This window comes from Petaurus breviceps, unplaced genomic scaffold (assembly GCF_028583685.1).
Source record: "Petaurus breviceps papuanus isolate PSGF00001 unplaced genomic scaffold, PetGlider_PUasm1.0 90847, whole genome shotgun sequence".
In the NCBI taxonomy this organism is placed as follows: Eukaryota; Metazoa; Chordata; class Mammalia; order Diprotodontia; family Petauridae; genus Petaurus; species Petaurus breviceps.
The window spans coordinates 23,667,950-23,687,769 of NW_027187360.1; the positions used below are offsets into that span (position 1 = coordinate 23,667,950).

Here is a 19,820-nt window from a genome sequence, read left to right on the forward strand (position 1 = left end):
TGAGGAACTCACTACCTCCTAAGAGAGGTCATTCTACTTTTAGATACTTTGTCTCTCTGCAGCTTCTACCCTTTGCTTTTATTTCTTCCCTCTAGGAGTAAACAAAAATACTCTCTCTTCCAAATGACAGTTTTCCAAATACTTGGAGAAAGCTTTCATGTCCTGTAGAAAGTCTTCTCTTCTTTGGAATAAACATTTCTAGTCATTTCTACTCTTATGGGATGATCTATAGTCTTATCACAATCACAGCCCCCTCCCTCTCAGCAGTTGTCTAGTTTGTTGATGTTCTTCCTATGTGATGCCCCTCTGACCCCCTTCCATCCAAGAAGATCTTATTCTGGGTCTGTGAGAGAGAGAAATCTGACCTTGCAGGACAGAAGGCAAAACTAAAGTCAGCAGTGACTACCCAGGGCTTAGCAGCCCAAACTCCAAGCCAGCTCCTAATGGAGAATGACAGCACCATGCCAAGGCTATCTTGCAAGATTTCCCTTGGAAATGAAGTCAGGGCAAGGGAGATGGTGAAGAAATAATTTCATTTTTCTCCCATTCTTAGAAGCAATTAACCTGTGAAACAAAATTGTTATTACAAAGAACACATTATATATCAAACATAGGATGAGATTTCAATGGTCCTGGAACAGGAGAAAACTCAATCAAATGAACACTCCCATGTTCCTTCCCCCAGTTTCCAATGCAATCAGAGCAATGGATAGGCAAGCAGGAGCTGCCAGCCAGAACACCAAGGCAATCCAAAACCTTTTTTTCTGATTCCCAAAGAACAACCTCTGTAAAGTACAGGGGTCTCCTCAGGAGACTCTCAGCTACTGCATACATCTGGCAGGTTGGATGGCATTATGTAAATAGGATTGTGGACTTAAGTCTCTGAAATCTAGCCTCTTATCTCCTCTCATGCCCTGATTGCATAAGTGTCTTTGGGCTCTGTGTAGTGGATCCTGGTTACTCATTCCCATATCTTTTTTTCCATATACACCAGTATGTCTTATCATCCAGTTTGACCTGTAAGGTTCTTAAGGTCAATGGTTCTTCTCACTTTCCTAAAATACTGAGAATAAATGGTCCTCAGCTAACAGATACGATCCTGAAAACATGAGTGTAGATGGAATTTTAGCAAATCAAATCCTATTTTAAATGTGCTTGGGGAATTCATTATTTACAGCAGAGGTTATTAGTTTTGTTTTTGTATCATTAACTCCTTTGGCAGTCTGGTGAAGCCTATGGACCCCTTTTTAAAATGAGATTTTGATGCCTCTATTCATAATTGAAGGAAATGTTAGATTTTAGTCAGAGGTTAGTGAAGATGCAGATGTAATATTTTCCTATGGAAGTTCACAGTCACTGAAATCTTTCCATGGAACCCCTTGGCAGTACATGGGCTACAGGAACTTTTGATGTAAAAATCCGAGAATTTTGCCTTCCCCTAACCCTGGCATTATTTCTTCATTTATGAATCTAAGTTCTCTTGTATCAGATTTACTTTAAGAGAGATTCACCCACAGGGCTATATCCACAAAAGGCACTCAGTAATTCATGATGATATGATGATGATAATGATAATGAAGTAGTCATGATAGTGTTGATTTGGACTCCTTTCTGTCTGTCTTATGTGTGATTAAATGTGGGAATTCCATGGAGAAGAACCCTTTGCCCAAAGTCAACAAATATTCCATATACCCTTCCTTTTGTGACACTACCACCACCTCTCAACCTAACTACCTTACCCATTCACTCCTATGCCATAGGTATTCCCACTGTCTTCTCTCCTCCCACCGCTAGATAGTTCAGCCCCTCCCAAGGTGAACATTAGCTAATTAGATCAACTCAAATGCAAATGGAAGAGTACTCCAGGCCAATATCTGGGCATTTGCATAGTGACCTGGAGATAATTCTCTAGCTTTCTTGTTCTAGTGCTTCAGGGGCTCTAATTATGGGACTATTCTGGATCATTTGGGAGGGATATACAGTAAGGATGATTTTTGTGTCCCTGAAATTGCCAGGAATAGGAGATGCTGAGAATGCTTGGGGTGCATTCTATTTGTATCCTTAGCATGTGTCTGTTGGTTCTAAAGGTTCTTAGGTAAGAAATCTTAGTCAGGCCAGCCATGTCTGGAATCAGTGTGGATAAATCTTCACATTAAGCATTTGAGGACTGGCATCTAGAGGTAGGGAAGCCTTTGGATTTTTCCCCTTTTCCCTCCATGATTCCAGTCCCATTGTCTATCCCAAGAGGGACAAGACACAGGGAAACTGGAGATGCTTTATTCCATTCTCCTTAAGAATAGTTATCACTTACTTCCTGCACAAGGAAGATTTGGATGAAAGTCCTCAGAAAGTTAGAACACCTTGAAGTCATGATCTCTTTCAACGCTTCCACCCAGTCCCTACATTGTTTCTTCTCAGTGATATATTCCTTTCCCCCATGGCACTAGGATCTGTGGATATGAAAGGAACCAGGAATTATAAAAAGTTATCAGAAATCTAATGGTAAACATTTCATAATCCTCTAAACCCTTCCAGTATGTCTTTCACACTCTTGCTATTGTTGTTGTTGTTAAGGCAATTTTTCAGTCATGTCCGATTCTTCATGACTCCGTTTGGTGTTTTATTGGCAAAGATAATGGAGTAGTTTGCCATTTCTTTCTCCAGCTCATTTTACAGATGAAGAAACTGAGGAAAATAGGGTTAAGTGACTTGCCCAAGGTCACACACCTAGAAAGAATCTGAGGCCAGATTTGAACTCAGGAAGGCTCAACCAGGTCCAGTGTTCTGTCCAGTGTACCACCTAGCTGCTCGTTCTACACTCACCACCCTACAAAAGTCAGTCTCTCCAAGATCACCTGTGGTGTCCTAATGACTTTTTCTCAGTTGTCCTTATCCTTGGCCTCTCTCCCTAAGACACTTTTGCCTTTTACTCTATACTTTCTCTGACTCTGTTTCTCTTTCTGTCTGTCTCTTTCTCTCTCCTACCACATTCTGCCTTGTTTCTTATTTAGTGACGTATATGTCTTATACTGTCTACTGGATTATAGGCTCCTTGAAGGCAAGAACTATGTAGTGAGATTTTTCTTCTTTTTATCCTCAGCACTCACTGAAAATGGGTCCTTGAATATAGTATCTGCTTAATTTGGTTAACTTTAATCTATTCTGATCTCAATTGCTTTCCTATCTCTCACTCTGCTATTATTGCTAAGGATAAGTCATAGATGCACAAAATCTCAGAGTTGGAAGGGGCTTCAGAAGTTATCTGGTACAACTCATAACTGAACAAGAATCTTTTCTTTGGCATCCCTATAAGGGGTAGGTCATCCAGACTCTATCTGAAGACCTCTAGTGATGGAGAACTTACTACCTCCCAAGGCAGCCCATTCCATTTATTATTAAACTTTATATTGAGCTGAAATCGATTTCTCTGTAACTTAAACTCCATTACTCCTAGTTCAGCTCTCTAGAATTACAGTCTTCCTGACTCTAGGCCCAGCACTTTGTGTACCATGCCACTTAGCTATCCTATTAATGAAGCATAGAGATCACTTTTAGTAAGGTGGCACAGTGGATGGATTCGTCTTCCTTAGTTCAAATCTGGTCTCAGACACTTACTAGGTGTGTGACCCTGGGCAAGTCACTTCACCCTGTTTGCCTCAGTTTCTTATCTGTAAAATGAGCTGGAGAAGGACATGGTGAACCACTCCAGTATCTGCCAAGAAAACCCCCAAATGGGGTCATGAAGAGTCAAACATGACTGAAAAATGACCAAACAATAACAAAGAAATCACTTTAATTTTGTTAGCTTCCATGCCACCTTATGGTTCATATTGATCTTTGTGTGATTAAAAACCTCATAACTTTTTCACAGGAATTGCTGCATAGCTACAAAATCCCATATAGTAGTCTATCAAGGTATATGAGTTTTTCGCCTGCTTTAAGGCATGCCAATCTAGAAAGATATTTCCATCTGAAGCAGCGTTAAGAGAAGTATAGCGTGCTGGACTAGAGAGGGAAGAAATCCTCTGCCCTGGTGAAACAACATCCAGCATCTCGTGTTCTGTTCTGGTCACCATATTTTAGAAGGGATATTGACAAGCTGAAGAGCAATAGAGGAAGGAACCCAGAGTAGTTAAAGGTCTGAAGTTCATTCTATGGGAGAATCAGCTAGAGGAAATAGGATGTGTAGCCCATAAAAGAGAAGACTGGTGGTTGAAGGGGAAAGGGGACATGACAGCTCTTGTTAAATATTTGAAGTCTATCACATTAAAGAGGGATTAGATTTACCCTTCATGGCCTTGAAGGGGCAGCACTACAATTAATGGGTATGTCTTTTGAAGTAGCAAATTTAGACTTTAATGTAAGAAAAATGCCCTTCATCCCAATTAAAAACATCCAGCTATCTAAAAGTGGAATGGACTACTCAAGGGCGCAGTGGGTTTCTTCTCTTTGGAGGTCTTCAAACAAATGCTGAATGACTTATTGTCAGATGTGTTGTAGAGATGATTCTCATTCTGGTTTGGGTCAGATCCTTCCAACTCTGACATTCTGGGAGGTCAGAGGATAGACAAGGGGAGGTTGTAAATTTACACAATGGGCATGTTAGGATTAACCCTAATCCTAATCTCTGAGGCAACAGGGATTGCCAGTAAACTTCTTGCTGTTTTCATGACCATTTTGTGCCCTGGCAGTTAGAGCAACAGAATGGGTTTATATGGAACTGAGACTCTACCCACCTTTCAAAAGACCAATTTAGACTTTTTTCATGAATACTGGAGAATTCTTTTCCTAAGTGGTGACAGGTCTACAAAACTTTAATTCCTGAAGTGTCTCAAGCACCACACTTGATTTTTGGTTAACCTATTCAGAAAATCGACATTTTGTAGACTTTACTAAGCACCCAAGAAAAGCTATACCAATGGTGTTGACTTTATTCAAATGGTACCATGAAGGACAGTCCTGGGGGATGTACCACTATAAATAGCTGAGATGTCTTCTTTTTTTTTCTTTCTTTTTTTTTTTAAAGCAATTGGGGTTAAGTAACTTGCTCAAAGTTACATGGCCAGTTATTTCTGGGTGTGGTGCTAAGTATCTGAGCCCGGATTCGATCCCCAGGTCATCCCAACACTGGGGCTGGTGCTCTTACTCGCTGTGCTACTGAGATGTCTTCTTGATGAAGTGTGAAACCTCTGCTTCAGATCTTTCCCTTTTTGGGTTAGCTTTTGTCTTCTAATGATACCAGATCCTCAGCAGTTTCTATAAATACGAAGCAATATTTAATTTATTATTCAATAGAGGACAGAACATCACCCATCCTGAAGGATCCACAACTTGGGAAAATCATTCTTTCAACAAACGTTTATTAAGAGCCTACTGTAGTTGGCATGGTATAGCAGGTAGAATATAGAATTTGGAGTAAACCTGGGCTCAAATTATTCTTTTGACACTTATTAGCTTTGTAAATCTGGGCAAGTCATTTAACATCTATGTGCTTCAGGAAATTCCCTAGGACTTATCATACAGGTTGCAATCTGTGTTTGGTAGAAGAATTCCTTATACTGAGGAAATCACAGATTCTATTTGCATGTATGGAGCACTGTGCACAGCAGTGCTGGAGAAGATGGGGGGAAAAAAGATGACATGCCTTCTGCCTTCTTGGAGCTAACCTCCAATGAGGCTGGGTTCCTGCAGGACATAAAGAAACAGATATCAGAAGCCCTGGGCTAGATAAAGGTGTGATGGAGGGATAGGGGCCTCCTAATTTGATAATTTGGATATAAGTTCTATGCAACTTTTCAGGACTTCCTAGACCCAACAAGGATCAGTTTTAAGCTAAATGTAGATGGAACCTCTAATTTTTTTTCTCCACATAGAGTTGTGGTTTACCCAACAGTCTCCCCTTCATCAGACAGGTAGGTCCATGGAGTCCCTTATAGGCTGAGGGATGGAATCAAGGATTTATTGGTCCCTGGATACCTGACTCACTTCAGCAGCTTCCTATCAGAAGCTAAACATGCTGAAGTTTAGTCTATACCATTGAACAGTTCCCCACTCATGCTGAAGCTTTCTTCTTCAGTTCACTATTGACTCCATACCACATCCCGAAAGACAGGTAGAAAATTGGTTTACTGACAGTATGACTTAGATAAAGACATCCAACCAAATCATCCTGTCACCATTCCCCAATGGGGCCTTCAGTGTACACAGAGCTAAAATGTCAGGGGTTGAAGGCCATAACATTTCTGTTCTATTTAAGAGTCTTGTCTTTGCCCACAGGTTGTAACAACATCTATTCATATACTGGGATATCAATGATGACCATCATGCTGAAGATGATCTTTAAGAAGATTTTGTCCCCTTAAAATAGTCTTGTAAATAAAGATAAAAGCATCCACCCTCCTACATGTTTTTTCACTAGCCAAGGAGGTAAGACTGGTTGGGGTATAAATGGAACCAGTACAAACCAAAATCTTCTCCACCAGATAAATAGGCTAATGACTGACTATTTCCAAGACTGCTTCAAAATGGATACAGAAAATGGGGATAACTTGGGAGATAATGTGATCTCTGAAGATTCCCAGAGCTCTCAACAATGAGTCATGCGCAGATATGTAATGAATTATTCATATAGTTTCCTTCTCACTCTCTCCCTCCAGGTAGATGAAAATTTCACATGTATTCTAAATGTTTTCTCATTCTATTAGATCATTCCAGCCAGCCAAGGTGGGAGGAAGAGTCCCACAGTCCCCAGCAAGCAGACAATGACAAACATCCACAGAAAGATCCTGTCTATGACCATGGCAACGTACTTCCAATCTTCTTTCACCTAGAAGTGAGGACAAAACAGTGAGTTACTAACTAATCCAACATTCAGAGGCATTTCCTGTAAGATTCTGCTTGTTCAGAGAGAAGTTATTTTAGGACTTAATGAGAGATGGAAGGGATATATAAGAAGCAATAGATATTCTTGACTCATGTTAACTCTAGATAACCACAAACCCATTATTGTAGGAAAATGTGCAGGCTGGGAGCCAGGGTAGCTTCTGCACATATCACTAAATCCTGGGAACATGCCCAGTACTTGAACAATGAGTGGAGAAATGCTGTGGGTTAGACCTTGAATCAAAACCCTTTTGTACATAAATCTTGGTCTAGAGTATTCATTTAAGTTACAAACACCCCCATTGTTACCTAAAAGGGAAAAATTTCTCTCTCTGATGGGAGAGAACTGTTTTGGAGTGAACTCTTTAATATTTAGGGCATTTCAGAACCAGAGGAACAAAGAAGAGCAGCCATGACTGCTCTCAGTTTCACAATAACTTTATGTATCCTTAAATAAAGTCTATGCAAGTAACTCAACCATGAATATGGTCAGTTTGTCAGGTGACAGGAATCCTTTGAACCTAGAACTCCTACAAAGACACATGTAGGCATATATACATACATACATACAACTAGACACACATTTCTTGAGTTCCACAGCTATGCAATGCACTAATCAATTGCTTAGTTAAGCCTTATGTCACCTTGACTGAGGAAGCATCTAAGACATATGTCATCAGCTTCCATCCTTGACTTTCTGTGCAGTTTACAAAAGGGTCTCTCTGAAAAAGTTTGGCAATTTTTTTTACAGACTATTAGAGTGTAAAGGAGCCTAAAAGAACATCCCACCCAATTCCTTTATCTTTCAGATGAGGAAATCTAGATACAAAAAGGGACTACTTGTACGATCTCTGCAAAATCACAGTATCTGTGGGCCTCAGTCACCTCATCTGTAAAATCAGGGATTGAATTAGATGACCTTTAAGGTCTCTTCCAGCTTCAAATCTTTGATCATGGCAGGTTCAAGTTTGAACAGTTTGTTCCTAGAAGAATTGAGACTGGAAACCAAGTCTCCCAACTCCCAGTTCAATCCCAGTACTTTCCACTGCACTATAGGGGACCCCACTCCTTGATTTAAATTCACTGTGATCAGAATAGGCAGAGAGATTTCTGGTTAACAAAGGTATACAAAAGCTGTAAAGGACTGGGGGTGGGCAGAGAGAGAGATGTGATGAGTTCAAATTCCTCAGTCAATTGCTCCTGTTTGCATCTTGCCCTGAGTAAGGAAACATCTGGGAGGGAAGGAGGGATTGTGAATTTATTAAATGACTTCTATGTGCCAGGCATTGTGCTAAGTGTTTTATAGATATTATCCCATTTGATCCTCACAACAAACATAAGAGGTAGGAACCATTATGATTTGCATTTTACAGTTAAGGAAACTGAGGCAGATAGAGGTTAAGTGACTTGTTCAAAGTCACACAGCTAACATCTGAAGCCATAATTGAATTCAGGTCTTCCTGAGTCTAGACCCAGTGCTCTATCTACTATGCCACCTAATTGTTTCCTAATCTGGGTTCCAAGTGGCCATGATTAATTCTTTTTTTCCTTTTTTTTTTTTTTGGAGGGGCAAAGGCAGGACAATGGGGGTTAAGTGACTTGCCAAAGGTCACACAGCTAGTAAATATGTCAAGTGTCTGAGGTCGCATTTGAACTCAGATCCTCCTGACTCCAGGGCTGGTGCTCTATTCACTGTACCACCTGGCCACCCCCAACCATAATTAATTCTTGAGATGACATACAGGTAGAACAGGAGACAATCTGAAGGCATTTCTGGAGAGGGGGAGGGACCATAATGAACCACAGACATGATACTGCTATGAATCCTACTGTATCAAAAAGTTTTCACTCTGGCCTTCACATCACCATTTAAAGTCCCACAGTCTCTCTGCTCCTAGGCATAGGAGAGACTAGGTTATTGCTCTGCCTGTGACAAGACATGGACAGAGTTTCCTGTCCTTCTAACTCCAAAACTGTTATTTTGGGATTTAATTGTAACAGTTTTCACAGATGGGGAGAAGAAGGGTTAGTAACACTTCATGAGATCTTATAGAAAGCTAACAGGATCTTGTTAATCTGTGTCTAAAACCCTGTGTAAAGATGAGAGACTGTATGAATGGGCAACAAATTTGTTGATATTCTTCTATAGATTCTAAGGGCATGTGCGTCTATGTCTGTCTGGCTATTCAAAACTATCAGATCTATTAGCTCTGACTTGACCTAAATAGAGTAAATAAGCTGCTATCAGGAGGAGAAAGGAAACTGAAGTCTCCCAAGCACCTTTTCAAAGTTTACTGTTTTGCTATCTTTTCTTGGTAACTTTCCTCTTTTATCACTAGCTTCTCTCTTTCAGAGTGCTGACAGTTCAATTGGCTTTAGATGGTCAGGAGTGATTCTCCATATTAAAGCAGAACCTATTTCAGGGGGGCAGCTAATCTATAAATGAATAAGTTGTCACCTATCCTACCTGTGTGTTTACAAATCCAGAAATTGAATAGGAGATAAGTCTTAGCTACTTTGAAAATAGTCCACTCCGATGTTTAATTCCTGCTCCTATAAAAATATTTCATGGCTTACACAGATCCTCTTTAAAATTGATGGAAAAAAGAGAGAGAAGTAAAACCCAACTTCAGTTTGGGGGCTTTGTAAGTGTTTTGAGGTATCAAACAGTCATTCAATAGGCTTTTCTGGTCCACTTTCTTATGTAATTGCTGGAGTCCCAAAGGTGTTAAACCAAATCGAAGCAAATGTGTTTATTTAATCAGGGCCAGAGAAGCAACAAGGTAATTTATTAGTAAAGATACTGTTTATAATCCCTCTATTCTCAGAGAAAGCCAGAAAAGCCTGGTTCCCCAGGGTATTATTTTTCCAATTTTCTTCTAATTGCCTTTTCCTTTTGTCCTCCCAATGCCCCATTTCTCTCCTAAAGATGAAACACGGGAGCCGACCAAAGTGTTCCCTCATCTCATCCCTGAATGTTGATCTGTGTGAAGTCTGCTGTACTCCCCAGGGACTTGTAACTCATCAAAGATGAAAAAGCAGGTCACCTCAGCCCTGTGAAAGGGATCCGGAGATAAAGGGCTGTTTGGATGGCAGTGACACAGTGAGCCAAAGGAGAAAAAAAAATAGTTTTTTTGTGTGTGATTTTGTGTATGTGTGTGTTTATTTGTTTCCAGTCTCTTTCCAGAGCACTTGTTCTGACAGTACTTTATGTACTGATAAATCCACATTTATCTCTTGGTTTTCATTAAGATTTTGATTAAACTACTAAAGGAATGTGTTATCCCCCAAGGGGCACATTTTCTCAGATATGTGTTAGACCATGAGATAGGAAATCTTTCTTCTGTTTTAAGAACTCACAGGGATATCTCTCTCACTGACTGCATAAGGCCTCTTTGGGTTTCCACCCTTGACATTTACTGACAGGAGACATATGCTAGGAGTCCTTAAGGCAAGCTTTGTTCCTGAGTCTTCCCTCCCCATTATTCTCTACTTCATTATCCTATGGTTAGATCGATCTGATTTTCCTAGGGTTTAGTTGTTCATTTTCCCACCCTTAAGGGTTTGTTTTAGGATCAATTTCCAGCTAATGGTGGATAAAAGCTCCCAGTATACCTATTATAATTCTTCAGCTTGGCATTCAAAACCCTCTTCAAGACTGCACTGCCTCAACCATCTTCCCTCAGTTCTTACTCCTTCCCAATGCACAACCTTTACTCAAATCAAGCTAGTCTCATCTTCTGGAAATATTTCTTGTTTTCCTCTGTCCCTGCCCTCAGGAATATTGATCTACCCTACCCAAAATGTGCTTCCCATATCCCTTCACCTATTCCAAACCTATCCATCCTTTAAGGTCTAGCATAATTCCCACCTAATCCAAGAAACCTTTTTTGTCTGCTCCAGCCCTCATTGATCACTCTACTTTATCAAACTACAAGGCCCTTATAGTCTGACTTATACAGTCTAACACATCATTACATTGTCTGCTAGTGTTCCATGTGTGACAAACCCCTTACCAAACTCCCTTTGATCATTCCTACAATCCACAGCCTTCTCTCCTATTCAGGTGCTGCTGAATGAAACTGCAGAAAGTCAAGAAACTGAGCTGATAGGGGGTCCACCACCTATCTATGTTTCGAAATCTTAATTGGATCCTCACTACAGCAAGGCAATCCTTTTATAGTTTCCTAATAACTTTTCTCTCCTACTTATAGCTATCTCAAACCTTTTCGTCCCTCCTGAAGCCTCCCATAGCACTCTCCTCCCATTATCTAATGTGGGGACCTCAATTCATTCTAAAAATACCTGAGGCCATTCAATGAGAGTTCCTTCTATTTCTTTCATCTCATCACTCATACACTTCCCAAGATCTCTTACTTCACCCCCTTCTCACATGAAAAGGTGAATCTTCTCCTTGCCAAAGTCAAACCCCCTTACATGCATCCTTAATCCTTTCCCTTCCCATCTTCTCCAGCAGATCATTCCCCCCATCATTCTTATTTAATCTCCAATCTCTCCCCATCTACTAATTCCTTCCCTAATGTCAACAAACACTTCCTTGTTTCCCCCATCCTTAAAAAAAAGCTGACCCATTCATCTTCACTCTATCAGCAGTCTGTCTTTGGTGCATCTATTTCTTTTACTCTCACTTGATTCTAAATCTTTTGCAATCTGACTTCTGACCTTGTGCTTTGACTGAAACTCCTCTCTCCAAAATCACCAATGATCTCTTAATTGCCAGATAATGGCCTTTTCTCAATCTTTATCCTTCTTGATCATCCTGCAGTCTTTGACACAGTCAGCCACTTTCTTCTCCAAGATATTCTCTCTACTCTGGAATTTTGTGACACTGATTCCCCCTAGTTTTTCTCATACCTATCTCTCTACTCTTCTAACCTCCCTGTTATTGTCAAGAGTATTACTATCCTTCTAGGCTTGCAACCTCATCCTCTATCAAACTCACTCTACGTATTCAATCTGTTGCCAATTCTTTTTTTTTTTTTTTTAAAGCAATCGGGGTTAAGTAACTTGCTCAAGGTTACTCGGCCAGTTATTTCTGGGTGTGGTGCTGAGTATCTGAGCCCGGATTCGATCTCCAGGTTATTCCAACACTGGAGCTGGTGCTTTTACTCGCTGTGCTACCTGGCCGCCCCCATCTGTTGCCAATTCTTATCATTTCTACATTCACAGCATCTCTATCTATGCCCGCTTCTCTTTGACACTACCGCAAATCACTATCTCATGCCTAAACTATTGCAGTAGCCCGCTGACTCATCTCCCTAACACATGTCCAGTTCATCGCACTCAGCTGCCAAAATGCTTCTTCCTCAAGTGAATGTCTGACCATGTCACCTCTCTATTCAATAGATCCTTGTTACCTCCAGGATTAAATATAAAATCTTTTGTTTGACTTTTAAAGCCTTACACAACCTAGTCCCTTCTTACCTTCCCAGTTTTAAATACTTTACTCCCCTCTATGTACTCTCTCCTCCAGAGATACTGGCTTACTTATTTACTGTTCCTCAAACGAAACATTCCACCTTCTGACTCTATGACTTTTCACTGGCTGGTCTGAAATGCTCTCTCCCTTCATCCCTGATTCTTCACTACCTTTGTTTCCTTCAAGTCTCAGCTCAAATCTCAATCTATGGAGGCATCCTTTCTTGTCTTCTGTCCACCTTTCCATCTACACTCCACATATCTTGTGTATACATAATTATTTGCATGTTTTTTTCCCCAATAAAAATGTGAACTCTTGGAGGACGAAGGCTATGTTTCTGCCTTTCTATGTATTCCCAGAATGTAGCACAGTGCCTGACTACATTAAGCTGATGCATAATAGGTGCTTAATAAATGTTTGATTATTTCCTGCTGCTGCTTAGAATGCCTTCTCCTTCATCTCCAGTTCCATTCACCACTTCTAGCTGTCAAGGGATAGGGTCTGATTTCACCGGTATGTGGAATTCCTGGTTGAAGGAACTCCTGATACCAATATAGGTCAGCAGTTGTTCAGCAACTTAGATTCTTAGAGCATCACCTAGTATTCTGAGAAGATAAGTGACTTGCCTAGGGTCAAACAACCAGCATGTGTCAGAGGCAGGATTGGAACCCATGGCTCCTTGGCTTCAAGGCCATTTCTCTAGCCACTACACTAGTTGTGGCCAACTCAAATTAAAATGCTTAACCACACATAAGGATCCTCATGGGTTGTATATTTTGTTTTTAAATGTAATATCATCTGTTTTATTGTATTATTTTTTATTTTGCTAAATATTTCCCAGTTATATTTTAATTGGGTTTGGGGTGCACTCAGGAATGTTGGGGGACAAATGCAGCCCATCGATGGAGTATTTGACACCTCTGCACTACACCATGCTGTTTCTTACCAGCTTTGTAGACTATTGCCAACAACTTCTGTGTGGACTTAATCAGGAAGGAATACCTTCCAGGAACTCTTCCTCATTCCCCCATCTGCAACCACATAGGGTTACTTCAAGGATTTTCGTAAGAAGACAAGTACCTTGCCTCAAGAGGGCAATTTCATATATTATGCTGCAGATCACCCAGGATCATCTGTATACCCAGTGACATGCTTAAGGCTGACTCTATAAATGTCCTAACTTGGTTTGTTCCATCAAGGTCCTTGGAATCCAAGGTTAAAAACAGTGGGAGGAACCGACTTCCCCTGGTTTCCCCATCATCAGCTGTATCCTACTCTTGAGAACAGCTCATGAAACAATCCTCATAGATCAAATTCTATGTTTGTCCTTACTCCAAGGGCAGGCCTGAGTGGAAAAAGTGCTGGACCTAGTCAGAAGACCAGAATATCAATATTGGCTCAGCCTCAGCAGTGACATGAACTTGGGAAAATTCTCGACCTGTAAGAATCCCAGTTTCTCCATTTGTAAAATAGGAGTGAAAATACTACTCATGTTGTCTAACTCACAGAGTGGTTGTAACAAAAGGGCTGTACCTTAAATGATGCTTTCCTCCCCTATGCCATTTTTATCATTATCATCCTTCACCACTCTCAAAATTCAGACAGCTCCAGTCACTTTGGCTCTCTCTACATTGCAATATATTAACCAATCAACATTTATTAAGTGCCTACTATGTGCTGGGGATACAGAAAGAGGCAAAATCAGTCCCTGCCCCCAAGGAGTTTACAATCTAATAGGGGAGGCAACATGCAATATATACAAATATATATAAAGTAGGCTAAGCAGCACAGTCGATAGAGTGCTGAGTCTGGAGTCTGGAAGACTCTTCTCCCTGAGTTCAAATCTGCACTCAGGCACTTACTAGTTGAGTGACCCTGGGTCAGTCAATTCACCCTGTCTGCCTCAATGTCTTCATCTATAAAATGAACTGGAGAAGGAAATGGCAAACCACTCTAGTATCTTTGCCAGGAAAATTCCAAGTGGGATTAATAAGAGTCAGACACAACTGAAAACCACTGAGCGACAAGAAGCTATGCAAGATAAACAGGAGGGTCAGCTTCCACTCCCTTCCCTAAGTCCTTCCTAGATTCCTTCCACTCTGTGACCTTCATCAACATAGCACAAGACTTTGATCTTGAGACAGTTGGGTGGTACAGTGGTTAGAATCAAGAACTCCTGATTCTCACCAGACCTCAGAACTAACTCTATAACCTTGGGCAGACCACACCTTTGTCTGCTTCAGTTACTTCTACTGTAAAACGGAGTTCAGAACAGCACCTACTTCCCAGTGTTTTTGTGAGGTTCAAATGAGATAATATTTACAAAGTATTGAGCATGATGCCTAGCACATAATAGGTCCTTTATAAATGCTTTCCTTTTTTACTTCCTTTGATCTGGAAAAGGTGATTCTTCCTAGGGATTTGCAAGCCCAGATTGAATAATTGAGCGACAATTTTCCTTTTCTTCTTTCCCAATGTTGCACAGGTACCATGTGATAGACCCAGGGTCATCTCCATTCTTTGGCCTTCAGTCATCCCCTTTTCACACTCTGAATATTGTTCTGGGATGGATATCATCCATAAACATGAAGAGAAGTTATATGCAATTGGTTCTAAGTTGTATGGGGGTGGGTTAGCTGCCACACAAATTAAATCCTGACTTGGCTTTCCTCTGACCCCCCCCACCTCCAAGTGCAGAAGTCCTATCCTAAAGAGTCCTGATCTTCAGGACCACCCTCCCTCCCTGCAGGGGCTACTTTCAGGACCACCCCACCCCTTCCCCCCAACCATGGGAACTGAAGAAAATCAGGCTTATTTAAAATTAACTGGGCGTGGGGAGGAATGGGGGGCGGAAATGAAATCTGCAGCACACAAACACACTAATCACTCAATACACTTCAAAAGTTTGTGTACATGACTTGGGTACCAGCCACTGTTTTTTTGCCTCATCCATGCTACCCTTCCCTGTCATTAGAGAGGACAATAAAAAGCAGACAACATATCATATTTATCTAGGAACCTGCCCCAGAGTACCCTGTGATTTCTGACAGCTGCTATGGGTTGGACTTAATAAACCCTTGTTGAGTGACTGACTGAGTGACTTACCGAAAAATCCGTGTCTTCTGCCTTCAAATGGTCTGCAATGTACTGGACTCCCTCTACTGCAAGTTTCAAGGCTGGTGACATGGGCAGGGCATGCTGTTCTTTGGTGCTGCGTGGTTTGGTCCCTGGTTCTGAGCCAGGTGCAACCTTGACCTTCCTGCATTGACACTTGCATGGGGAGGGCTTCTCCTGGGGTTGGACTTCATCTTTGGTGCTCCTCAAAGAGGCTGGGGAGCTGGCAGACTGTCCATTGTTTGCCTGGGAAGAGTCCTCTTGGAGAGAGCAATACTGAATGCTCCTTGACCTGCAACGGATGCCTCCTTCCTCCACTTTGCTGGAGCTGTACATTTGTTGCACACTTAGAGATCTGACTTTGGAGAAGCCAGAGGGATGAGTACTATTTGGAGGAGGTTGGGGAGTGGGTGAAGAGCAGGGGCTGGGCTTTCCGGGTTCAGGGTGCTGCAGCACAGTGTACTGACCTGAGGGAGACTTGCAGACAGATTGGGTTTTGACTGGATCTTCCAGGTGGACACAGAAAGAAGCTGAGGGTGATCGGTCTGGGCTCTGGGGGCTGGTGGAAGATGAGGTAACAAAATTGGGCTCTGGCTGCGGCCAGAACCTTGGACCTCCAGCAAGTTTGTGCATGGACTCAACCAGTTTCCTGCAATTGTCCTTCACCACGCCAGGACGTTTCATGAAGAGCAAGCGAGGGATGATATCCAGGAAGACCCTCCGGACCCATGCAGGCATGGTGTGTGTGCGAGGTGAGCGGTGGTGGACATTGAGCACAAAGACAGTGATGATGATGGACAAGGTCACAAAGATCATGGTGAAGAGCAGGTACTCCCCAATTAGCGGAATGACCAAGGATGTGGATGGGATGATCTCAGTGATGAGAAGTAGGAATACAGTCAAGGATAACAGCACAGAAATGCACAACGTGATCTTTTCCCCACAGTCTGATGGCAAGTAGAAAACCAAGACAGTCAAGCAGGAAATAAGAAGACAGGGGATGATGAGGTTGATGGTGTAAAACAGGGGGAGCCTGCGGATGATGAAGGAGTAGGTGATGTCTGGGTAAATTTCAGTACAGCACTCATACTTCTTAATGTTATAGTTTCCAACAGCATTGATGATGACCCACTCGCCACTCTCCCAATAGTCCAGCTGGTCCACATGGCTGTGCATGCTCACCAAGTCAATCTTTGCTTTGTCATAGGTCCAGGAACCAAACTTCATGGTACAATTTTGCTGGTCAAAGGGGAAGAAGGTGACATCAATGCTGCAGGAGCTCTTATAGATGGCAGGGGGCGTCCACTTGATCCTCCCATCGTAGAATAGGTGAGCTTTGGTCAGGTGGGTCACGGCAAAATCACCATCGGCACTAGGGTAGGAAAGATGAGAAGCCAGTAAGAGCATTAGGACTGTGGTGTCACAGTGAGCACTGGCACTCTCTGGCCAGCCACAGTGTAAGTCCTTCCTCAGTTCTGGGTTAGAGAGAAAGCACGTGTGTACATGAGTATAAATATAGGCATAATTACACAAGTGTAGTTCTTTGAAATAATAATAATGACACTAGTAGTACATGCCTCACAGGATTTTGAGGCTCAGACAGCATAACATATATAAAGCATTCTCCAAACCTGAAATACTTCATAAATATCAGTTTATTATTATTATAGAAAAAAATATTCTCACCTTGTTCAATGGAGTTCAAATAAAAATAGTCCTGGGGAGTCAATAGCCTGTTATTATTCTTTCATATTTAATGTTCTGTGGACAGCTGCACAGAATGATAAAATAACTGCTTTTTGTAGTTGAATAAAAGAATTAGGGTAGAAATTCATCTTTTGTAGACTCACCGAAAGGATCCATGGTACAACTCCTTTAGCAGATAGGAGGATGGGGATGATATGAACCTCAACCTGTTCTAAGATTATTTTGATTTCATACGCTGGGTCTATTTTGAAAAGGGTTTACTCTATTACAATTACTCTCATTGTTGTGGTAGTGGTACATAGCTTTGTGCTTTTCAAAGCACTTTGTCTAATTTGAGCTTCACAGCATCCCTGTGAGAGAAGCAAGACAGTTGCTATCCTGATTTTATGAACTGGAAGGCTCAGACTCAAGGGAGGTTAGGTTCCTTGCCCAAGGCCATAAAATCAGCCTGTAGAAATTACTAGGAAGTGGAAGCCAGGTCTCGTGACTCCAGTCCTCTTTTTAGTGGAATACTCTACCTTCCCAGGCTAGTTTTCTCTCTGAATAGATTATATCCCAGTTACTATAAGAAGTTGGTAACATGATACAGGCTATGATACATAGATAATCTGACACATTTGTGTAGGACTTAAAAGTCTCAAAAACACTTTCCTTACATCAAGTACACAAGTGCTATGTGTTATTACACACGAGGAGACAAACTCCAGAGCTTGAGTTACTAGCTCAAACTCATGCAGACAGAAAGGGACAGGATTTGAAACCAGGCCTTCTGACACAAAGCCCAACATTCTATCTGACATACCAGAATGATTCTCATGGATGATTTAATTTCAAAACTGAAGCACCAGGAAGGATAAAATTCAATTGCCTCTTAACAGCCAGCTACCAGTCATGGGGGACCCAGTGGGAAGATGTTGCTGTTATTCTGTAATGGGAGAGGCAACATGATGTAGTGTAGTGGTGTCAAACTCAAATAAAATCGGGGCTGCTAATCACCATTCATCCATAAAGGTCTCTGTGGGTGGCATACAGACTTGGTTTGGAAATGTAATGTTATCTATGCTTATTATATTTCCCAATTATATTTTAATCTGGTTCTGGCAACACTAGAGAGTGTTGCTAGACTGCAGCCAATGGGCTTCATGTTTCACACTTCTTTTTAGTTAGAGAGATAACCTTCAATCCAGGAAGACTTGTGTTGAAGGCCCATCTTTTATACATGGTGGCTTTATGACCCTGGGCAAGTCAATTAGCCTTTCTTGGTATTCTAGGCCAGTGATTATTGTTCAGGCATGTCCAACTCTTTGTGACCCCCATGGACCCCTGAACATGAGGTTTTCTTGGCAAAGATACTAGAGTAGTTTGCCATTTTCCTCTCCAGTGGATCACTGATCCAGGCCAGTGGTGTTAAGCTCAAATACAAATGAATCAATGTAGACCACATATTGACTTACAAACCTACAAATTAACATTATGTATTGTATTTTAAAAATTTTATAACATTTCCCAATTACATATTTTTTTGAGAGGCAATGGGGTTAAGTGACTTGCCCAGTCACACAGCTAGTAAGTATCTCAGACTGAATTTGAACTCAGGTCCTCCTGACTCTAGGGCTGGTGCTCTATCTACTGTGCCACCTACCTGAACCTAGCCAATTACATTTTATAATGTGTTTCTCCCTACACCTGAGAGTTTTGCTTGTGACCTATGAGTTTGATGTCTCTGTCTAGACAACTCTCTGAGAATAAGTTTCAGAGAAGGTATCAATCTGTATCCATAAAAGGAATTTCCTTACCCAGGAATTCCTTATTCCAGTAAAATCATGGGTCAAGTCCCTTATCCTCTTTCTCTATTCTGTAATAAACTCCTGCCATCCCAGAGTACTTCCCTGTTGCCTTTAGCTATCATTGCCCTCATCTTGGCCTTTGGTACTGCTCTATACTTTCAGAAACAGCCATAGCCCAAACTGCAGGACCAGAAAGAATCTCAGCCTGGGGCTTGCCATCTCTTCAGCAGGATCCCAGATCCAAGTTCTAGACTCTTAGCTCCCTTTACTAAGCTGACTCTGTATCTACTCTATAGTCACTGGACAGTGAAGGAAATACAAAGCAGTTATTAGATACTACTACTCTTAGACAAGGCAAGTCTCTGCATAATGGAACCAGAGCCTCCAACCACTTTCAACATCTATTCTTAGCCTCCCAATCAGTCTTACTGAAGATGGTATGGGGGTCCCACTGCAATGAGCACAGAAGCAGAGACCCACCCAAGAAGGAGCCGAATCCTGCCAGGATATGTCTCTTCATGCTACAATGCCTGATACCTGAAGATATACACCAGTGAGAGCTGGCTAATGGTTGTGCTGGAGCCAGCTCAGACTGAGATGACAGTTAAGTTTTCATTGTAAGCATCTATCTATACCTCAGAAATCGGCAAATGCTAAAAATCAGGACCTGGTTTATTTGACTTGATTTATTATTTTGTTGATTGCTTAGATTTAAAAGAGTAATGGAGAAAATGTGAATAATGAGATTAAATTTGAAAGCCTCTCATTTATATAGTCCCCACCCCAAGCCATGAGAGTCGGTTGTTAAACATTTACCAGCCACTGGATATGGCCAATTGTTACCACCTCCTTTTCTTGCTTGAGTATAAAAAGTCAGATGAATTTTATTC

At 41.4% G+C, this 19,820-nt stretch overlaps 1 protein-coding gene across 1 annotated transcript in view; it reads right to left on the bottom strand.

Moving 5' to 3' along the window:
- Nucleotides 1-5,343: 5,343 nt before the first annotated feature.
- The window catches only part of CHRNA4 (cholinergic receptor nicotinic alpha 4 subunit), a 55,436-nt gene continuing 40,959 nt past the window's right edge, over nt 5,344-19,820 (bottom strand). Inside the window, exons 5-6 of the mRNA XM_069072606.1 lie at nt 15,428-16,808; nt 5,344-6,826 (exon numbers count right to left, since the gene is read on the bottom strand). Coding sequence (XP_068928707.1) covers nt 6,701-6,826; nt 15,428-16,808 — 1,507 coding nt within the window. The 3' untranslated portion in view covers nt 5,344-6,700. The remainder of the gene's footprint in view (nt 6,827-15,427; nt 16,809-19,820) is intronic.